General features: G+C 37.6%; 1 protein-coding gene across 1 annotated transcript in view; it reads right to left on the bottom strand.

Annotated features, from left to right (window-relative positions):
* CSMD1 (CUB and Sushi multiple domains 1) overlaps nucleotides 1–23,613 on the bottom strand; it is a 2,087,969-nt gene that overhangs the window by 549,549 nt on the left and 1,514,807 nt on the right. Inside the window, exon 11 of the mRNA XM_049902971.1 lies at nucleotides 17,013–17,116. Within this exon, the coding sequence (XP_049758928.1) occupies nucleotides 17,013–17,116 (104 nt within the window). The remainder of the gene's footprint in view (nucleotides 1–17,012; nucleotides 17,117–23,613) is intronic.

The raw sequence follows: 23,613 nt of genomic DNA, 5'->3' as shown, positions 1-23,613 counted from the left end.
CTGATACTCTGCTGAACTCTTCCATTAGTTTCAGTAGTTTTCTTGAGGATTCCTTAGGGTTTTCTGTGTACAAGATCATGTCATCTGCAAATAAAGCTACTTTTACTTCTTCCTTGCCAATCTGGTTGCCCTTTATTTCTTTATCTAGCCTAATTGCTCTGGCTAGGACTTCCAGCACAATGTTGAATAAGAGTAGTGTTAAAGGGCATCCTTGTCTGGTTCCTGATCTCAAGGGGAGTGCTTGCAGACTCTCTACATTCAGGATGATTTTGGCTTTTGGCTTTGTATAAATGCCCTTTATTATGCTGAGGAGTTTTCCTTCTATTCCTATTTTGCTGAGAGTTTTTATCATGAATGGGTGTTGAACGTTTTCAAATGCCTTCTCTACATCAATTCACAAAATCATGTGATTCTTGTCTTTTGTTGTATTTATGTGATGGATTACATTAATTATTTTTCTAATGTCGAACCATCCCTGCATACCTGGTATGTATCCCACTTGGTCATGGTGAATTATTTTTTTGATATGTTGTTGAATTCTATTGGCTAGAATTTTGTTGAGGATTTTTGCATCTGAGTTCATGAGGGATATAGGTCTGTAGTTTTCTTTCTTGTGGTGTCTTTACCTGGTTTTGGTATCAGGGATATGCTGGCTTCATAGAATGAGTTTGGGAGTACTGCATCTTTTTCTACGCTCTGAAATACCTTTAGTAGTAGTGGTGTTAACTCTTCTCTGAAAGTTTGGTAGAACTCTGCAGTGAAGCCGTCTGGGCCAGGGCTTTTTTTGTTGTTGTTGGGAGTTTTTTGATTACCTTTTCAATCTCTTCTTTTGTTATGGGTCTATTTAGTTGTTCTACCTCTGTTTGTGTTAGTTTAGGTAGGTAGTGTGTTTCTAGGAATTCATCCATTTTTCTCGTTTTTCAAATTTGTTAGAGTACAATTTTTTATAGTAATCTGATATGATTCTTTTAATTTCAGTTGGGTCTGTTGTAATATCACCCACCTTATTTCTTATTCAGGTTATTTGATTCCTCTCCTGTTTTTCTTTTGTTAGTTTGGCCAGTGGTTTATCAATTTTGTTAATTTTTTTCAGAGAACCAGCTTTTGGTCTTGTTACTTCTTCCAATTGTTTTTCTGTTTTCTATTTCATTTAATTCTGCTCTAATTTTTATTATTTGCTTTCTTCTGGTGCCTGAGGGTTGCTTTTGTTGCTCTCCTTCTATTTGTTCAAGTTGTAGGGATAAATCTTTGATTTTGGCCCTTTCTTCTTTTTGGATGTGTGTATTTATTGATAGAAATGGACCTCTGACCACTGCTTTCCCTGTGTCCCAAAGGTTCTGATAGGAAGCGTTTTCATTCTCATTGGATTTTCTGAATTTCTTTATCCCATCCTTAATGTCTTCTGTAATCCAGTCTTTTCTGAGTAGGGTATTGTTCAGTTTCCAAGTGTTTGATTTCCTTTCCCTGCTTTTTCTGTTATTAATTTCTATTTTTATGGCCTATGGTCAGAAAAGATGGTTTGTAATATTTCAGTGTTTTGGGTTCTGCTAAGGCTTGCTTTATGACCTAATATGTGGTCTATTCTAGAGGATGTTCCATGTGCACTAGAAAAGAAAGTATACTTGGTTGCTGTTGGTTGGAGTGTTCTGTATATGTCTACGAGGTCACGTTGGTTGATTGTGGCATTTAGATCTTCCTTGTCTTTATTGAGCTTCTTTCTGGATGTCCTGTCCTTCACTGAAAGTGGTGTGTTGAAGTCTCCTGCTATTATTGTGGAGCTTTCTATATCGCTTTTCAATGCAGACAGAGTTTGTTTTATGTATCTCGCAGCCCTGTCATCGGGTGCATAAATATTTAATATGGTTCTATCTTCTTGGTGTATTGTCCCTTTAATCATTATGTAGTGTCCTTCCTTTTCCTTTATGATGTATTTAAAGTCTATTTTGTCAGAAATTTATATTGCCACTCCTGCTCTTTTTTGATTGTTGTTTGCTTGATATATATATTTTTCCATTCTTTGAGCTTTAGTTTGTTTGTGTCTCTAAGTCTAAGGTGTGTCTCTTGTAGGCAGCATATAGATGGATCATATTTTTAAATCCATTCTGCCACTCTGTCTCTTTATTGGTGCCTTTAGTCCATTTACATTCAGTGTAATTATGGATAGGTATGAATTTAGTGCTATCATTTTGATGTCTTTTTTGTGTGTTGTTGATAGTTTCTTTTTCCCTCTTAATTTTTTATGCTGAGTAGTTTATCTTTATGTATTGTCTTTTGATCATATTTGTTGTTGATTTTGTTTCTGCTGAGTCTCTATTGTTTTCTTGAATTTCATTTTGATGAGTAGGATAGTTTGTCTCCTTTGTGGTTACCTTATTATTTATCCGTATTTTTCTAAATTTAAACCTAACTTTTATTTCTTTGTATCACCTTGTCTTCCTCTCCATATGGAAGATCTATGATTACATTTCTTAGTCCCTCTTCATTGTTTTAATGTTGTCTTCTTTTACATAATAATATTGCTGTTTCCTGTCTTGAGCATTATTTTATCTTGATTTATTTTTGTGATTTCCCCATCTAGGCTGACATCTGATTCCTCTGCCCAGTGTTCTAGTCTTGGTTTAATACCTGATATTACTGATTTTTTAACCAAAGAACTCCTTTTAGTATTTCTTGTAGTTTTGGTTTGGCTTATACAAATTCCCTAAACTTCTGTTTATCTGGAAATGCCCTAATTTCACCTATTTGAGAGACAGTTTTGCTGGATATATGATTCTTGGCTGGCAATTTTTTTCCTTCAATTTTTTATATACATCATCCTATTGCCTTCTTGACTACATGGTGTCTGCCGAGTAGTTCGAGCTTATTCTTATTGACTCTCCCTTGTAGGTAACTTTTTGTTTATCCCTAGCTGCTCTTAAAATTCTCTCTTTATCTTTGGTTTTGGAAAGTTCGATTATAATATGTCTTGGTGACTTTCTTTTAAAATCTATGTTATGTGGAGTTCAATAAGTATCTTAGACAGATATCTCCTCATCTTTCATGATATTAGGGAAGTTTTCTGCCAACAAATCTTCAACAGTTCTCTCTGTATTTTCTGTTACCCCTCCCTGTCCTGGAACTCCAATCACTTGTAGGTTATTTCTCTAGATAGAGTCCCACATGATTCTTAAGGTTTCTTCATTTTTTTTTTTTAATTTTTTATCTGATTTTTCTTCAAATATATTGGTGCCAAGTGCTTTATCTTCAAGTTCAGAAATTCTGCCTTCCACTTGCTCAATTCTGCTCCTCTGACTTTCTATTGAGTTGCCTAATTCTGTAATTTTATTGTTAATCTTCTGAATTTCTGATTGCTGTCTGTCTATGGATTTTTCTAGCTTATTAAATTTTTCATTATGCTCCTGAATAATCTTTTTAATTTCTTCAATTGCTTCATCTGTGTGTTCCTTGGCTTATTCTGCATATTGCCTGATTTCCTTCCTGATGTCTTGAAGAGTTCTGTATATTAATCTTTTGTATTCTGCCTCTGGTAATTCCAGGAAGGCACTTTCATCTAGAAGATCCCTGGATTCTTTGTTTTGAGAACTTGTGGAGGCAATCATGGCCTGTTTCTTTATGTGACTTGATATCGATAGTTGTCCCCGAGCCATCTATAAGTTATTGCAGTAGTTTATTTTATGTTTACTTACTGTATCATAGCTTCTTGCTTTGTTTTGTTTTGATATACCCAAGTGGGTTGCTTGAGTGAGCTAACTTGATTATTTTCTCCTTTGGAGCTCTGATGTCCTGTCCCCAGATGGCTAGAGCTGTTATCAGGTATATCAGTTTAGGAGTCCATTTGCTTTTCTTGCATGAATTCACCTCAGGTGTCCAGGTAGGTGATCATCAAGTGTGTGGTATAGGCTCTGTCCTACAGTCTTAGAGGGGCAGGGGTGATTGGTGTAGGTACCAGTATCTGGTTGCAGCAGGGGGTCATGCTCTGAACAAGGCAGAGGACTGAGAATTGTCCCCCAAGTGTCGCTGAGGAAAGTGTGTCCCTGTTCCCTAGAGTGTACAGGTGGGTGAGTTTTGCAGACGGACCATGAGCACCCAATGTTTCTGGTTGTAAGGACTAGGAGGTACCAGTTATCCTTGGACCCTGTCGTGGGTGGCTGGGTGGCCTGAGTGGAGCCACCAGTCCTTAGGCCCCTGATGTGGGTAGGTGAGGACCCTGTTCAATAGGCAAAGCAATGTCAAACATCAAACACCCACCTTTCCACTGCACAGCTGAAACAGTTGTAATCTGCCAGCAAGAGCCTATTTTCCTGAAATAGGCCCACACAGGTCCATGCAGGGGGAAAGGCACTCACATCCACGGACCATTTATGCCTGGACAGGAGCCACTCCTGTCCTGAGCTCCCCCGGTTAGTGGAGCTGGCAAATTATCTTTTCCCCCAGTTGCAAATTTATCCCTTCTCAAAGGCCGGGAGGATGGCTCTAGGTGCTCCACAGGGCCTATGCCAGGCCCAGGGCAACCAACAGCTGCTGAAGTTGGCTTGAGGGCAGGGGGCATGGCAAAATATACGCAATTACTTAGCTTTTGCCAAGAGCTACATTCTTCTCTGGTTCCGGAGGTGTGAGCAGGCTGTGTGACTGGCTGCTTCTCCCTGAAGAAACCTGCCTCAGCAGCTTCTGGGAATGGTGCTTGAGGGCTCCTGGAAATTCAGGTCTGGTAACTTCTCTCTGCATCTGATCCATCTCTTCCTCCCCCTGCCGCTTAGTTCGTCTTCTAACTTTGCCTTTGATGTTCAGGGCTCCTAGCTTGTCATAAGTATATTTGTTTCAATTGTTTTTTGGGGTCTTTGTTGTAAGAGGGGTCGCTGGAAGTGTCTGTCTTTTCTGCCACCTCCTATGTATAGTTTTAATGCAATTCTGGAGCCTCTGGGTAGTACAAATGGTTAAGGTGCCCTACTACTAAACAAAATGTTGGAAGATCTACTTGTGAGAAATCAGCCATTGAAAACTTTATGGAGCACAGTTTTACTCTGATGCACATGGGTTCTCCATGAGTCAGAACCAACTCCATGGTAACTGGTAGGTAGGTAAGTAGGTAACGCAATTCCTGTTAAAACCGTTATGAAATTTTTATACACGTAAAAATGATTATTCTAAAATGTATGTAATGGCACAGGCCGTCAAATAGCTAAACCAGTCTTGACAGGGAAGAATAAAGTAAGAGAAATCACTCTACTATTAGCTTACTGTATAACCACAGTAATGGGCAGGCTAGTCACGTTAATCGATAGAAGAAAATAGAGAACGGTATTGGCAGATGAGTCACATCAATCAATAGAACACAACAGAGAACCCAGAACTGGACCCACACAAATACGCTCAACTGGTATTTGACAAAGGTGCAAAAGTAATTCAAGTCAATTAAAAGCAATTGAATTCAAAGCAATCAAAAAGAAGGATGGCCTTTTCAATAAATGCTGCTGGAGCAACTGGACATACATTGGCAAAAAATGAACCTCGATCTAAATCTTGTAACTTGTACAAAAATTAACTCAAAATGGACAATAGGCTTAAGCGTAAACCATAAAATAGAAAAACATGTTCATGAAAGAGGAAATCTTCAGGATCTAGGACTAGGCAAAGGGTTCCCAGACTTGGCATGAAAACTAGAAAGCTATAAAAATTATTAAGTTGGGCTTCATCAAAATAAATACCTTTACTCTGTGAAAGAAAAAAAAAATCTGTGAAAGCCCATATAAATAGGATGAAATGACAAACAACAGACAGGGAAAAATATTTTTTTTTAACCAAATATTCATAGAAGCACTAATATCCAGAACACATAAAGAACTCTGGGAACTAAGCAGTAAACAAAAACATTTCAATTAGATATGGGGGGGGGGCGGGGGAGGAGACATGAACAAGCATTTGCCAAAGAGAATATGCAGACAGCAAATAAACACACGAGAAGCTGCTACCTATTACGGCGTGGCAAATTATAACGTCAATGACATACTACCACATATCTACCAATATGGCAAACACGCACACACACGTGACAATTCCAAATATTGGCAAGAATGTGTAGAGTCTGCATCACTTATACATTGATAGAAAACACTTTGGAAAAGTTTGGTAGTTTCTTTAAAAAACTAAACATGTAATTAATGTGCAGTTCAACAACCACACTCCTGGTTGTTTTACCAAGATGAATGAAAGCATATATTCCCCCAAAAAACTGTATAAAGCATAACAGCTTTATCTGTAATAACTCAAAAGGGGAAACAACTAATATGTCTGTCAATGAATGGATGGTTAAACAAACTGTGCAGCCATATCATGGAATACTACTCAACAATAAAATATGAGCTATTGATACATGCAATCCTTAGGGAATTGTGCTGAGTGAAAACAGTCAATCACAAAAGTTTACACACTGAATGATTCTATTTATATAACATTTTGAAATGACAAAATTATTTAGATGGAGAACGGGTGTCAGAGACTGGTAGGAGTGGAGAGGGGGCTAGGTGTGATTACAAAAGGGCAACATTAGAGATCCTTTTGATACTGGAAATGTTGTGTGTCTTGACTTCAGTGATGGATATACAAATTTAAACAGGAGATGAAATTGTACAGAACTTCATACAGACACAGAGCCCGCGTAAGAACACAAGTAAACTGAGGAAACCTGAGCAAGACAGGGATATTTTATTGGTTGTGATGTTTTATCACAGATTTGCAAAAAAGATTTGGACAAAGTGTAAAAGAAGTTTCTGCATTATTTATTTGCAACTACATGTGAGTCTACAATTAACTGGATAAAATTTTCAGTTTAAAAATATATAGAGCAGAAGTATATGGTTGTGTGTGTGCGCATGTCCCTGTGTGTCAAAGAGAGAGAAATCTACAAGAAAGAGTGTCAACAACTTTAACGTTAATCCTGGATGAAATAAATTTCCAGGAACCCACTGTTCTCAGAGACAATGTAACCAAATATCCTGTATATGGCCCCAGAGCTTCACAGAGGCTTACATGACGGGGAAAGGGCAGCATTCCCCAAAGTGACTTTACAATAAGACCATGGCATGCTAGCAAATGTTGCTTGATGCCATGAACTGGTTTAATCACTCAATGATTTTTTTCAATATCTGAATTTTTGCCTATTTTAGGGTCAATAAATATTTAGATCATTACATCCTGGAAGGTATAATTTATATCCTTTTTTGATCTCAAGGTGATATCTCTCATGAGCCACAAAGTATTGTGCACAAGGTCACGCCTTTTGTAAACTGAGTACCAAAGCCAGTGGCTGAAACATAAATTGCTGATTCCAAGTACAGGACTCTTTCTTTAGAATGGCACAGGAGACATGGGTTCAAATATCAGCTAGGCAGCCATGCTTACTGAGGGACCGTAAGTTAATCCTCTCCTTGTCTTCTATCTGTCGGTCACAAGTTTGACCTGATACAATGCACTTACATATCTAGTAAATGACAATTCAACCCTTTTCCTTTTCTAGTAGATCCATTTCCAAAGATGATTCTGAACATTGCAAAACTCTGCATGTTTTCTAATCTAAAGGTAAAAATAATAACGATCATATTATACTACCTTCTCTTTGTGCTGTACTTTTAACCTTCTTAAAAACTATTTTTTCATTTACTAGTCTACTCTTTACTGACAATAATCCTTTGAGGCTGGAAGACAAGATACTGAGTCAGGGCTACTGCATTCTAAGTACATGCCACTTACTTATTCTTGTTAAAATGCATCTATCCCCACTAAATGAATAACTTTGCATTTGAGGTTAATTTAATATCAAAAACACCCAATAAAAACTTATAAATGCTTTGGACTGATGAACTGTGGAGAAGAGATCCTTAGCTTGACAGTGCTTGACAACATATAAAGAAGGCAGGCATTTCTTGGCTCCTTAGAGAAAATAGCCCAACAGTGAGAAAAGATACTTGTGATATAATACACAGAACAGCTGGAAAATGCCTGGGGATCTCATTCAGGTTGTCTGAATCCAAAATTAGCTGAAGCAGAACCATCTCCCCCTCCCCCTCCCCCACCCAGTCCAGTGTTACACTTGGACAAAACTTCCCTGGGGATTAATGGCTTCTTCTCCTCCTAAAGACAGCTTACCATGGGCTTCCAAGACCCTCGGGTGAGCCTGCTTTCTCAGACACCTCTGTAAGAGGTGGCATCCCCAAACTTAAATGCTGCTGATGCAAAGTTGTCTTATTATTCCCCCATTGACACAGTTCTTGGAGCCAGGAACACAGACCACATACTATATGCAGAAAAGGGCCATCACTGCTAAACCTCTCCAGATGATAAGTATAAAGATTGGGAATGCCCTGCCTTCTTTTCTTGCTCACTCAGGGCTTGTCTGTTACTCCCAAAAAGATCTGTCATTGACCAATCCCATGTGATATTGTGGAATTGGTACTAAGCCCTGTTACACACCACATGGTGACTTGAAAGAACTTACCTTGCATGACAAACACTATACTAAACATGTAAACTAATCACCTTTACTATGGGGTTTTTTGCATTTACCACCAGTTATTCAGAGATGACTTGTTATCCTAATGAACTGACTGTTCAGTTTAGACAACTGTGATTAATTTATGATTGTTAAATTCAAGGCATATTTTAGAAACAGCATTTACAAATGGGCATAGTCTAGTCACAGGGAGACTGTTTTACACTGATTGAGAAATCTGGGCAAATTTGGTACACAAACATTTAAAATTCTTATGTTTATCTTGGTGTTAGGCTCCATTTAGTCCGTTCCAACTCATAGAGACCCTTTGTTCAACAGAATAAAACACTGCCCGGTCCTGTGCCAAGTCTGCAATAGTTGCTGTGCTTGAGCCCATTGTTGCAGCCCTGTGTCAACCCATCTAACTGAAGGTCTTCTTCTTTTTCACTAACCCTTTTACTTTACCAAGCACGATGTCTTTCTCCAAGGACTGGTCCCTCCTGATAACGTGTCCAAAGTATGTGAGATGAAGTTTCACCATCCTAGCTTCTAAGGAACATTCTGGATATATTTCTTCTAAGACAGATTTGCTCATTCTTTTGGCAATCCACAATATATTCAATATTCTTTGCCAACACCACAATTCAAAGCGGTCAGTTTTTCATCAGTCTTCTTTATTCATTGTTCAGTTTTCACATGCATATGAGGCGATTGAAAACACCATGGCTTGGGTCAGGAGCACCTTAGTTTTCAAGGTGATATCTTTGCTTTTTAACACTTTAAAGAGGTCCACATAGAATGGTGCAATCAGTAGGTCAAATTTTCAAAAGACATACATATGGATATGTTATCACGATGATATTTCATACCTGAGAATTTCTGGGGCTTGAGGATGGGGAGTTTGTAGAGCAGGGGACCTCTTTCTAATTTTTCTTAAAATTACCAAAATTAGGGGATGAAGCCAACATGGCACTATAGATAGAAGCACCACACTGTCCCGCCACAGCAAAGACCCTAAAAACTAAGTAAAACAAACACTAATCCTGGAACCCTAAGCATCAGATGAAGAGATAGAGAACTCAACAAAGCACCAAATGGAATAAGAAACCGATGGAGAACAGAGAGCAAGGAGAGATATGGAGTGGAGGTCCCCTACCAGCTAATCTCTAAAACCTACAGGAAAATCTAACACCTCTACAACAAAAAGACAAATAATCCAACTTAAAAATGGGTAAAGGAAATGAACAGGCACTTCACCAAAGAAGATATTCAAGTGTCTAGCAGACAGATGAGTAAATGCTCACAATCACTAGCCATAGCCATTAGAGAAATGCAAATAAAAACCACAGTGAGTTACCATCTCACCCCGGCATTACTGGCACAAATAAAACAAAACAAAACAAAACAAAAGCAAATGTTGGAGAGGCTGTGGGGAGACTGGAACTCTTATGTACTGCTGGTGGGAATGCAAAATCATACAAGCATTTTGGAAAATGATATGGCACTTCCTTAGAAAGCTGGAAGAGAAATACCATATGATCCAGCAATCCCACTCTTAGGAATATATCTTAAAGAAATAAGAGCCATCACACAAATAGACACAAATAGACATTGTCCACAATAGCAAAAAAATGGAAACAACCTAGATGGCCATCGCCAGATGATTGGATATACAAACTATGGTACACACACACAATGGAGTACTATGCAAGGATAAAAATCAGTGATGAATCTGTGAAGCATCTCACAACATGGACAAATCTGGAGGGCATTATGCTGAGTGAAATAAGTCAATCACAAATGGACAAATATTGTATGAGACCACCACTACTATAAAAACTCATGAAAAGGTTTACACGTGAAAAGAAACAATCTTTGATGGCTATGAGGGAGGGGAGGAGTGGGGATGGAAAAACACTAAATAGACAATAGATAAGTGGTAACTTTGCTGAAGGGTAAGACAGTACACAATACTGGGGAAGCCAGCGCGATTTGTCCAAGGCAAGGCCATGGATTCTCCATAGACATATCCAAACTCCTTGAGGGACCAGATTACTGGGGGGACAATGGTCTCAGGGAATATCTAGATCAATTGGCATAACATAGTTTATAAAAGTGTTCTACATTCTAGTTTGGTGAGTAGTGTCTGGGATCTTAAAAGCCTATGTGTGGCCATCTAAGATATTCCTCTGGTCTCACCCCTTCATGAGCAAGAGAGAAGGAAGAAAACTAAAGCATACAAGGGAAAGATTAGTCCAATGGACTAATGGACCACAAATACCATGGCCTCCACCAGACTGAGTCCAGTTCAACTAGATAGTGGCTGGCTACTACCACTGACTGCTCTGACAGGGATCACAATAGAGGGTCCAGGACAGAGCAGAAGAAAAATATAGAACAAAATTCTAACTCACAAAAAAAGACCAGACTTACTGGCCTGACAGAGACTGAAGAAACCCTGAGAGTATGTCCTCTGGACACTCTTTTAGATCAATAATGAAGTCACTCCTGAGGTTCAAACTTCAGCCAAAGATTAGATAGGCCCATAAAACAAAACAAGACTAAAGGGGCACACCAGCCCAGGGGAAGGACTAGAAAGCAGGAGGGGACAGGAAAGCTGATAATAAGGAACCCAAGGTTGAGAAGGGAGAGGGTTGACATTTTCAGAGGTTGGTAACCAATGTCTTAAAATAGTATATGTACTGTTTAATGAGAAGCTAGTTCTATAAACCTTCATCTAAAGTACAGTTTAAAAAAATTACTAAAATCACTTGCGAATATTTTTTAAGAGTTCCTGACAGTCTTTAAGGAGCCCGGGTGGCACAGTGGTTAAGAGCTCAGATACTAAGCCAAAGGTCAGCAGTTTGAATCCACCAGCCACTCCTAGAAAACCTTATGGGACAGTTCTACCCTGTCTTACAGCATCGCTGTAAGTCGGAATCGAATTGATGGCAATGGGTTTGATTTTTTTTTTTTTTTTTGAGAGCCTTTAAGCTCTTCAAAGTCTTAAAAGGACCTCGAGAAACATATCAATGTTCAAGGCATTGTTCAAATGTCATTTACTACTATTATCTAATAGTTACTTTTTTTGATAACAAAATCACATCAGTGTTTTTGTATTACCAGTTATATATATATATATATATTTAAATGCTTGCAACCTATTAAGAGTGTATATCTTATGAGCAGATCATTTATCAAAAAAAAAAAAACCCACAAATTCAACCCGAATATAATTAGAAGAGGTGACTTTTTTTTTCTAAAACCAAAACAAACATTTAGAAACCTAAGAGATTATTTTACCCTCTTACATGTGTTTAAAGCTGCTCTGCGTTTCTTTCTTTTTCCCAGTTCTATCAGTAAATATCGGAAACCCTGGTGGCGTAGTGGTTAAGTGCTATAGCTGCTAAGCACAGGGTTAGCAGTTCAAATCCGTCAGGCGCTCCTTGGAAACTCTATGGGGCAGTCCTACTCTGTCCTATAGGGTCGCTATGAGTCGGAATCAACTTGACGGCACTGGGTTTGGTTTTAGTTTTTGGCTTATTAGTAAATATCTTTTTAGTTAAAACCTACAGATAAATATGTCTAGAAGATGCTGTGCTTTCCACTGTATACAATATATGCACAATTAAAGCTATATTATCATTATTTCTAAGTATAATTTATATTATATTTCATTACATGAAACATTATTATAGGAAGCTCCTCAAGGATAAATCATCATTTATACCCTGTTCCCCACAGTCTGGCCCTGAGTCCAACCACAATGTCAGATAAGAAAAAAAAAAACAAACCCAGTGCTGTCGAGTCCATTGCGACTCATAGCGACCCTACAGGACAGAGTAGAACTGCCCCACAGAGTTTTCAAGGAGCACCCTGGTGGATTTGAACTGCTGACCCTTTGGTTAGCAGCTGTAGCACTTAACCACTACACCACCAGGGTTTCCCAATGTCAGATAGTCAGTAAATAATTCTTCAAAAAATCAAGAGAGGAAGCTTCCAAATAAAGAGGCAGAGAAAGAAAAGCCACTGTGAAGTGGCTGAACTTTAAGGCAAGAAGGGACCTGTACTGTCCTCTGTTGCCATGCTTACAGCAATACCATTATGGGAACAGTGACATGAAGAAAAATAACTTCCACCACGTGATGCCAGAGTTTAAGAATCCAATGACTTCACTTGATTTCTAATAATAAAAAATGGGGTTTTATCTAGAGATTGCTTAAATAGATATCTTTATGTATTTTTTCCTAACATAAACTGCTCTAGCTTTTCTTCTCAGCACCAAGATAGTTAATGATCGAGACTCCTGATCTATCAAGTGTATATAAACATCCACCCATCGATTATTACAGTCTACTTTTTTATGGCGGTTTAGCAGTCTTCATACAAAGAATCCTGCCCTTTGGCTCTGGACCAGCACACAGCAGCAGGGAGAGGCAGAGTCACAACCATCACAAGGACTTGGGTAGGATCTGGAAGTAAAAAGCAGCTTCAACAAGAACGGATTATTGGGTTATAAGGAAACACTCATTTCCTTACCCAGCAGCGCACAAATGTAGCCGTGCAGAGGCCACACTACTTGCTCACAGGTTTCCCTGATGCTGGCTAGTCATCTCCACAGAGGAGGACATTTAAAACTGTAACCAGTGTTTGCAATCTGCAGGATATTCTGATGTTGATACGATTTCCCAACTGGCAACTGCTAATAGGTAACTGTAACAGGTAGAAGGAAGCCATAAAAGGGCCATCTTCCCCATCAGGTCTTCTGCAAATTAGAGAAAATTAGTGATATATATTTTTGGCAAGAAATCAGTAGAGATTTGTTAAGATGTTTGATTTTCTTTTAAGTCCATCATTTTATAGCAACAACCTGAGTCACTTTGCCCATCTTTTAGGAAGGCTGGATTATTAAAAAAGTACCCTCATGTTCAGTTGTTCTCTCTCTCTCTCTTTCTTTGCCATGAAAACTAAGAAAATAAAAATCTATAAACAGAAATTAGAATTTTTAAAACCATATTTAGAATGAGCCTATTATGTCATTTCACTTTGTGAATTTATTTTGAAAATCAAAGTCTGACTAGAATTCCATTAAAAAAAAAAAAGAATTCCATAACAAACAACAACAAAAAGTTGCCTTTGAGTCAATTTCAACTCACAGCGACCCCATGTCTGTGAGAACAGAACTGTGCTCCGTAAGGTTTTCAATGGCCTTTCTTCTGAGGTACCTCTGAGTGAACTCAAACTTCCAACCCTTCGGTTAGGTGTTAACCCTTTGCACCACCTGTGGAATCCTCAAAAAGGTAACCTATAACACATTTGACCTGAAATAGTAAATACCAGTCTCCCATAAAGGAGTTTTTTTAAACTCATAATTCATTTGAAAAATATATCATGAGATTCTGTGATTCTATATACTGTCTGGTATTTGAACTACCCTGTGTTTCTGTCATTTCTCCAATTAGATTATAAACTCCATGCTGAGGATAATATCTGGTATATAAATACTAAAACATCTTTGTTGATTTATGGTATAAAATTACCTTTTTATTCAAAGAAACCAGCTGTGTTCTTTTCCTTTTCTGTAGTTTTGTATACTAAAAAAATACATTAGAGGCTTTTCATCTACTGGTGTTGATTAAATGCCCAGCTGATCATTGTTACATTATGTTTCCCGAAGGGCATCTCAGTTTGACTCAGCTGGCTGTTTAGTTTTTCATTTATAGATTTGAGCACTGAGAGGAGGTTCTGACAACCTTCGTGTCGTGTAATACATAGTCTGCTATCACTCTCTTAACAACAAATAACATTAGAAAATGGATGCAAGACTGTAGATCTTTAGTGGTGACATAAGGGATTTTACATGGCATTATTCTGCTACGTTTATATTTTTAAATTTCACATTTATTGAAAAAAACTCTCATTTATTTTAGTGACATTCTTTCCTGAATCAGATGTAACAGAAATAATAAAGCTACTTTACGTGTGGGTAAAATTTCTTTGCTCCCCTACTGCTTTCCATGCATTATTTCATTTCACTCTCCACCACGGGCAGGAACAGTTTACTACACATATTTCACAACCATGAAAACAGAGCTAGAGAGAGGTGAAGTGACTTCACTCAGCGTCTCAGAGATAGAAAATAGCAGAGTCTAAACTAGAAACTCCATCTTCAGCTGCCCAGCGTTATCCTCTAACCACTCCCTCAGTGTTCACAGATACTAACACAGATGGACACCATGCAGTGTCTGTGAAAATCATCTGAGAAGTGCACAAACCAGGTAGATTTCTGGGCCCCATGCAGTAGCGAGTTGTATTTTTATAAAGTTCCTCAGAGTAATATAAAGCAAAATAAAGAACTTTAATTTTCACCAAGTAATTTGGCACATGCCATTTTGGTGAAAAAAAAAAATTTATATTTTGGTGAGGGTGTGAGGAAATAGGAACTTTCATGTACTGTGGTGGAAGAGTAAATTGATAAAATGTTTTGGGGGGGATAACTGGAAATGCATAACAATCTTAATGAAGATACCTCTTGCCCCTGTAATTCCTCTGTGAGAAATTTTCCTAAAGGCATATGAAGCAAGTATGAATATGTATATATATAAAGTTTACTATGTTGTTGAAGTTGTTGTTAGGTGCCACCAAGCCAGTTCCAACTCACAGCAGCCCTATGTACAACAGAACAAAACACTGCCCGTTCCTGTGCCATCCTCACAATTGTTGCTACGCTTGAGCCATCGTTGCAGCCACTGTGTCAATCCATCTTGTTGAGGATTTTCCTCTTTTCCACTGATCCTCTACTTTACCAAGCATGATGTCCTACTCCAGGGACTGATCCCTCCTGAAAACACGTCCAAAGTATGTGAGATGTAGTCTCACCATCCTTGCTTCTAAGGAACATTCTGGTTGTACTTCTTCCACGACAGATTTTTTCGTTCTTTCAGCAGTCCATGGTATATTCAATATTCTTCACCAACACCACAATTCAAAGACGTTGATTCTTCTTTGGTGTTCCTTATTCATTGGCTAGCTTTCCCATGCATGGAAGGCAATTGAAAACACCATGGCTTGGGTCAGGGGCACCTTAGTCCTCAACATGACATCTTTGCTTTACAACACTTTAAAGAAGCCTTTTGCAGCAGATTTTCCCAAAGCAATGCGTCTTTTGATTTCTTGACTGCTGCTTCCATGGCTGGTGATTGTGTATCCAAGTAAAATGAAATCCTTGACAACCTCAGTCTTTCCTCCATTTATCATGATGTTGCTTATTGGTCCAGTTGTGAGGATTTCTGTTTTCCTTATGTTGAGGTGTAATCCATACTGAGGGCTGTGGTCTGTGATCTTCATCAGTAAGTGCTTCAAGTTCTCTTCACTTCCAACAAGCAAGGTTGTGTCATCTGCATCATGCAGGTTGTTAATGAGTCTTCCTCCAATCCTGATGCCCCGTTTTTCTTCATATAGTCCACCTTCTTGAATTATTTGCTCAGCATACAGATTGAATAGGTATGGTGAAAGCATATAAGTGTGACACACACATTTCCTGACTTTAAACCATGCAGTGGAGAAGAATCATTGAGTTTGAATACCTGCTTCATCATATACTAGTTTTGTGAATTTTAGTAATTTCTTTAGTCTACCTAAACCTCAATTTTATTGTTAATAAGATGATGCTATAATTAACCCATAACTCAAAGATATGATAAATGGTGAAAAAAAATTCAAGTTGTCAACACTTTCATTCTACTTGGACCAAAAATCAGCATTCATGGAAGCAGCAGTCAAGAAATCAAAATCCTATCATATTGGGCAAATTTGCTTCAAAAGATCTCTTAAAAGTCTTAAAAAGCAAAGATGACACTTTGATAACGAAGGTGAGTCTGACCACAGACATGGTCTTGCGAATTGCCTTATATGCATGTGAAGTTGGATTCCAAAATAGAAGACAGAAGGATGATGCGTCCAGACTGTGGTGTTGGTGAAGAATATTGAATATACCATGGACTGCCTGCAGAACAAACAAATCTGTCTTGGAAGAAATACAGCTGCAATGCTCCTTAGAAGCAAGGATGGCGAGACTACGTCTTACATACTTTGGACACATTGTCAGGAGGGATCAGTCCCTGGAGAAGGACATCATGCTTGGTAAAGTACAGGGTCAGTGGAAAAGATAAAGACATTATCGTAGAAAACACCCGTACTTCCAAAAAAACTGGTAATACCACAGGAGAGTAGAAAGAGAGGGGCTGAAAAGGAAGTGATGAATTGAGAAACTTATAGTTTCCTCTTTCTACGTCTTTGTATGTTCTAATTTTTTGCCATAAACACATGCAGTTGATATGGATAAAACACAATCTTAAATTAACTGCCTTGTGAAATTACATTTGGAAACCATTAAATTACCCATCTATGACATTTATTAAATATCTGAGTCAGAGCTGAAAGTTGACGTCATAATCTCTGCATACTTCTATTTTGCACACCTCTTTGAATGTTTTAGAATAGAACATAAGCTAAATTACATACTTACACATATAGGACTGTCCTGGTGTCACCCACTTTCCCAGCATCCCCTACTGTGAGGGTATCATATCCTCGTTCCAGTTCAAACTCTTCAAAGGCAAGCTTGATGACCTAAAGAGAAGGCACAGAAAATTCAGTATGACAGAAACTGGTCTTGACATTAAGTATTGCAAATATTCAGTTGTAGTATTAACTTTTGCTTCTGAACTCCAGTGTATTTCAAACGCTCCTCGAGACTGTATAAGATGCTTTAAGTAGCCATAGAGATAATTGCATACATTGCGAACCTTCAGTTACCGGATTTTATGAACTCAAAATTGTTATTACTCACTCTAAGATATTCACTATCAGTTCTAAAATGAAGTTCAACATCTGTTATGCTTTAAGTCAAATATCTACCGAAATATTTATTTTAACATTTACAGTGTTTGGGATAATGTAAAGATAAACCAATTTAGACAAAAAAAAAAATGCCGATTATAGTTAATGAGATAAATTGTGAGGACAACACACGAAGTAGAACACACAACTATAAATCCTTTTAAAGTTGCTTACGCAGATTCTGTGTAATGACCCCTGTTAACATATGGAAAAGACCTTCTGAGGTTAGGAAGTTATTCTTTCCATTTAGATTTACAAAACCTAGAAGTTTTCCCGTAAAGAACACTTCAGCATGATGACTAATATCATGACATCTAAATAAGGCTAGTCTATTAAAAAAAAAAAAGGACCAGACTTACTGGTCTGATAGAGACTAGAGGAACCCCATAGACTATGGCCCTTAGTCGCCCCTCTAACTTGAATATGAAGACACTCTTGCAGATAACCTTTAAGCCAAATTACAAGCCTATAAAATAAATAACAACACCCATGAGGAAAGTGCCCCTTAGAACAATCAACTATATGAGATCCAAAGGGAAGCTTTTGCCCAAAAGCAAAGATGAGAAAGGTGGGAAGGGGCAGAAAAATCAGATGAATGGCAACAGGGAACTCAGGGTGGAAATGAGGAGAGCGTTGACACATTATGGGGATTGCAACAAATGTCACAGAACCCTTTATATAAATTATTGGAAGGGACACTAGTTTGTGCTGTAAAATTTCACCTAAAGCACAATGAAAAAGAAAAATAAATAAAAGAGGCTGAAGGCAGGAAATCTAAGAAACCAAACCAAACCTATTGTCTTCAAGTCAATGCCAACTCATAGCGACCCTGTAGGGCAGAGTAGAACTGCCCCTTAGGGTTTCCAGGGAGAAACTGGTGGATTTGAACTGCTGACCTTTTGGTTAGCAGCAAAGCTCTTAATCACTGCACAACCACGGCTCCTAAGAGTCTTTTAAAATAATTCAAAAATGAATGCTTTGGTGACCAATACCATGATCAAAGGGGAAAAAGGAATCAAAGATGAGCTGAAGTTAGGTGAGAGGAGAGGAAAAAAGAGAGAAGGGGAGCGGAGGGCATGAGCGAGGAAAAGAGAAGAAGAAAAGCAGAAACCAAACTGGGAATACATTTTAATTGGATCTATTTTAGCATAAATCTGCAACTTTGGAATCTTGTAGAAAGGTATCAAATGCTTGTTTGTTAAACTTGAAAGAAAGGAGTAAGCGATACCAGGAGGAATGCAGCCTTCCCACTTATATCCAGTTTGGTGTGCACAGTTCCAAGCAGGCAGCAAACAGGTGCTCTCTCAAGCTATGCTAATATGGAATAAATTTTTTTTTTTAATTATTACTAAAATTAGTGATACAGCCATTACAATTTATAAAAAAATAAAACTATTTCAAAGTACAGTGGTTGCATGAATACATTATCTTAGCAATCTGATTTGAAGCAGGTGTGAGATTTGATAGCTGTTAGAAACCAAAACAAATATTGCATATTAAGGCTAGCACCTGATGATGATTTTACTTCAATTTTTTTTTTTTTCTTCCTCATGGTTCAATTTATAAGTGACCATGATCCAAAAATCAGAGAATTAAAGAATGAAAAGGATCATCATTGAGACCTGGAGGTTTCCTACCATTTTTTGACATGTTTACTCAGTCTTGTCTTGTTTAACAGCCCTGGAGGGAAGCAATGATAATCCATTAAGGCTCGAGGGTCATGGCTGGCTGATTTGTAATGAGTCACAGATAGGGGTCATACTACATAAATGGACTTTCATTAAAAAAGGACTTTCATTAGGGGTGTAAAAATTGCCATTTTGTATTTCTTTCAAGTCAGGGCAAAGGTTGGCAGAGAATGTTTTTTCTTGCCAGTGTTTAGTCTCAACAATCAGCAGGAGCTCTTGTCAAAGGAAAGTCTTCATTCCATGCCATTAATGCTCAGTAAAAACAAAAATGGAGACCCAGTCATGGGTAAAGAACCTCTAGTTTGTCAGGAAATACGACATTCCATAAATACATCAGATAGTAAAATAGAATATATTTTAAATTAAGTTTATAATTATTTCTCAGAGATACCCAGATGTAAAGGACAAGTGAAGCTGATAGGATAATAAATCTTTAAGCTTGTGAATGATTCCGTTATATTTAGCAGACATGGTTTCTTTAGGGACCTAAGCACATTTGTGCTCTTCCCCTGGTCCTGAATTGCCTCACTTCAGGTCATCCAGATGGCTGCTCTACATTCTTCAAGTTTCTGCTTAATGTCTCTGCCTGGGTAATACCTTCCCTGGCCATTCTGTCCAAAGAAGTCAGCCTGTCAACATCCTACCTATTTCCTTCATAACAATTTACTTCTTGAAATGTCTGATTGGTTTGCTTGTACTGCCTACTTCACGTAGTCATGGGGAACACCAGGAGGGTAAGCACTGTCTCTTTCACTCGCTGAGAGCAAAGACTGGCTCTGTCTATGAGGATTTACTGAATGCCTACACTATCCAGAACGCAGTGCGAAGAATGATAACAGAAGAGATGTGAACTTAGTTCTGGCTCCCGAAACACTTTAAGTCTGTTGGGGGCATGTAGAGAAATATAAAATAATTATAAAATTTTAACCGTTACAGATAAAGATTTGGTAATGACAATAGAGCCCTGCTGGTGCAGTGGCTAAGAGTTTGGCTGCTAACCAAAAGGTCAGCAGTTCAAATCTACCAGTCGCTCCTTGGAAACCCTATGGGGCAGTTCTACTCTGTCCTACAGGGTCGCTATGAATTGGAATCAATGAAGGCAGTGGGCTTGGTTTTTGGTTTAAAATTGTTCACTTTTTCAAACCCCCCACACAAAAAAATCTAAGACCTGTGAGAAAGGGAGAGTATTCAGTCTATATTTAGATACATTTAAATATATATATATATATATATATATATATATATATATTAGGTTTCTTGTAATATTTTCTCTTTATTTTTTACTAGTTCACACAATCTCAAAGGAGCCCTGGTGGCACAATGGTTAAGAGCTCAGCTGTTAACCAAAAAGTCGGCAGTTCAAATCACCAGCTGCTCCTGGGGAATCCTATGGGACAGTTCTACTCTGTCCTATAGGGTTGCTATGAGTCGGAATTGACTCAATGGCAATTTTTTTTTTTTAATCATAAATCCTATAGACTCTAAGAAAGAACACTATCTACCCCTTTGTTTAAAGATTTACAAGTCATATATTTCTAAAAATACATAGAAAATTAGGGAGAAATGTGAAATGACTTCATCATATAAAATAAATTCTGGGCTTGAGCCCGTTTCAACATTTTTATCTTCTGGAAAACATTAAGAACACACTTGAGGGTTAATTTTGCACATACTTCCTCCACACCGTTGTTTCATGCATTTATTCCTTATTCATTCGTGTAATCAAGACAAGTTAATGTACTGGCCCCCAATCATGGATAGACTGCTGTGTAAACTTTTCCATTATTATACGTACGTTTTTAACACATAGATTACCATCATTTACACTAGTGTTAAGCCTATCAATAAAGTTAAAGTTTTTTTTTTTTTTTTTAAAGTTAGCTGCTTAAAAATCAAGGTACTATCTCAGTTATTCTTAAGCGCTAACGTCAAAACAAAAACCCATTTCAAGACTAAATGCAACCATTTGGAATGTGCAACAGATGCTTTGTAATTTAAATAAATGTTAAAAAATGATAGGAAGAGGTCTTGAGGATGCCTTTTTATCCTTTCCCAATTTGGAATGTTTTCTTTCCAACCCCAAGCTACTAAATAGTTGCACTTTCAGAATGATGAAATCACAGTTAATATGGAGTTACTCTTTCTTTGTGTCTGTGACTATGACTACGTCTACATTTATGTCCCTATCTATGGTTAATGATTTCCCTGGATTATGCAAATAAAGTATGTGCTTCCATACAAAAGACTTTTGGATAAGTTAAGAGTAAAATGGAAATGGTGACCTATGGTGAATTTTAAAGAAATCACTGTTTTTTAAACAATGACTTGGAAGAAAAAGTTTGCCAAAATGCAGCACACCAAACATAGTCATTGTTATGAATTTTGTACATAAAGTACCATAAAACATAATGCCAGTAAGTACATTTAAAAATATATATAATCTTTGCTAGAAAAAGGGAGCCACATATTTTATTTAAAAAGAATAATATTTTGCTATGGAGTCTGGAGCCGAGAGGTTGGCAGTTCAAACCCACCCAAACGTGCCTCGGAAGACAGCCATAGTGATCTGCTTCTGAAAGGCCACAGCCTTGAAAACCCTATGGAGCACTTCTGCTCTGCACACAAGGGGTTGTATGAGTTAGAATCTAACAACTGCAGATGCTGATTTTAGACCTATACCTGTTAGGTATCTAGTTACTTAAGACTGGGCCTCAGCTCTGCTAAAAAGAATAACTCTTTCAAACTACATTTGTGAGTATACCCAGACATGTACAAACACATACACACACAGGCACATACACACAGTATTTTGAAATAATACTGTAGAACTCTTATAAATTAATATTCAATATGTAGATGTAATAATCATATTAATAAACACAGTAGAATCTGTTTCATGGTTCTAAGACATGGTATGTAACATAATATATTCCCAAAAGAGGTTCATGATTTCTCAGTTAATATAGTAGTCTCTAATAAGAATTACAAAAAGTCAAAGAACTTCACAATCCTTGGTTGCATGGAAAAGACAGAACTCAAAGCATTTTAGAACAAACCTCAAAAAAAACTCCCATATCTTGGATGATATGGTAACAAAACTGAAATAATTTCACTTCGGTGGATATAGGTTTTGTGAAAGATAGGATTACTGAGATTTTTTTTTTCCTAGACTGGCTTATTTTGTCTGATCAGTAATTTGGAGTTTGTCATCTATGTTTTAAGAAAGAGTTACAGCCAGAAACATTACCCAAATTAAAAAATTATCTTCATTATATGTAAATGTTTGCAAAATGCTGGGTTTCCATCTGCAGCTGCAAGCCAATGGAATTAATGGTTCCAATATATGTCTTCATGTTGACTGACTTTTTGGTACAGTATTTTGTCACTAATTATTAATTTTAGTTATTATTTTATGACAAATTAAGAGAGGTCACCATAAAATATACACATAAACCTATAGCTGCATTTTATTTTCATTTCCAATCTATAGTATTTAGAGGTCAAGGAATTGAGGAAAAACCAACAAAGAAGAGTCTCTGGTTGGAGGAACACCAAGAAATATTGTGTTATGGAAACTCCAGAAAACTGAAAGTCTTAAGAAGGAAAGAGTCAGTAAATGTGTTAAATGCTTCTGAGAATTTGAATTGGTTTAGGATAGAGACGAGACCAATGAACTTGACTAAATAGAGGTCATTGGTGATAATGGCAAGAGAAAAAAATAACAGATTCGTAGGGATAGAAGACTAATTGGAGTGGATTGAGGAAAAAACACAGGTGCTTGTTGTTGTTAGTTGTCACTGAGTCAGTTCCAACTCATGTGTAACAATGAAAAGTGGCCTGGTCCTGTGCCATCCTCATGAATGTTGGTACATTTAAGTCCATCATTGTGGTTATTGTGAAAATCCATCTCGTTGAGGGTTTCCCTCATTTTTGATGACCCTGTATAATGCCAAAAAAGGTGGTCTGTTGGTTTGTAGTTCTGTGGTGACTTTCACGTAGCTATGATGCTGGAAGATGTTTTGCATCATAGCAGGGTCAGCCATGGTAGACAGCTTTCATGGAGCTTTCAGACTATGACAGACTAGGAAGGCAGGCCTGGAGAGCTACTTCCAGAATCAGACAATGGAAATCTTAATGGGAGGTTAGGAAGTGGAAAAGGTGGCTGTGGTCGTATATTTAAGATACTTTACTCTCATGGCTGCAGAATGACAAGGATGTGTCATCAAGAGAGGATTTTTTTTTTTTTTTTTTTTAAGATGGGAAATATTCGAGTATATTGTGTGAGGATGAAAATGCTTCAATAGACCAAGATACAATTGATTTTGTAAGAAAGCAAAGTCACTGATACTTGAATGCAAATATAAACAGAAGTGTGTTATTTTGATGAGATCTGAAATAATTCCTACTCTGTGAAGGAAAACAAGACAAAGTGTATCAGTATAGATGAAAGTAGGTTTGTGGATCTGGTGGCAGGAAAATCATGGAATAAATTACATTTGTTCATATTTTCTCAATAGAGAATGAAGCGAGCATATCCGC

The sequence above is a fragment of the Elephas maximus genome, chromosome 12, assembly GCF_024166365.1.
Source record: "Elephas maximus indicus isolate mEleMax1 chromosome 12, mEleMax1 primary haplotype, whole genome shotgun sequence".
NCBI lineage: Eukaryota > Metazoa > Chordata > Mammalia > Proboscidea > Elephantidae > Elephas > Elephas maximus.
This window is presented reverse-complemented; position numbering and strand designations above follow the sequence as displayed.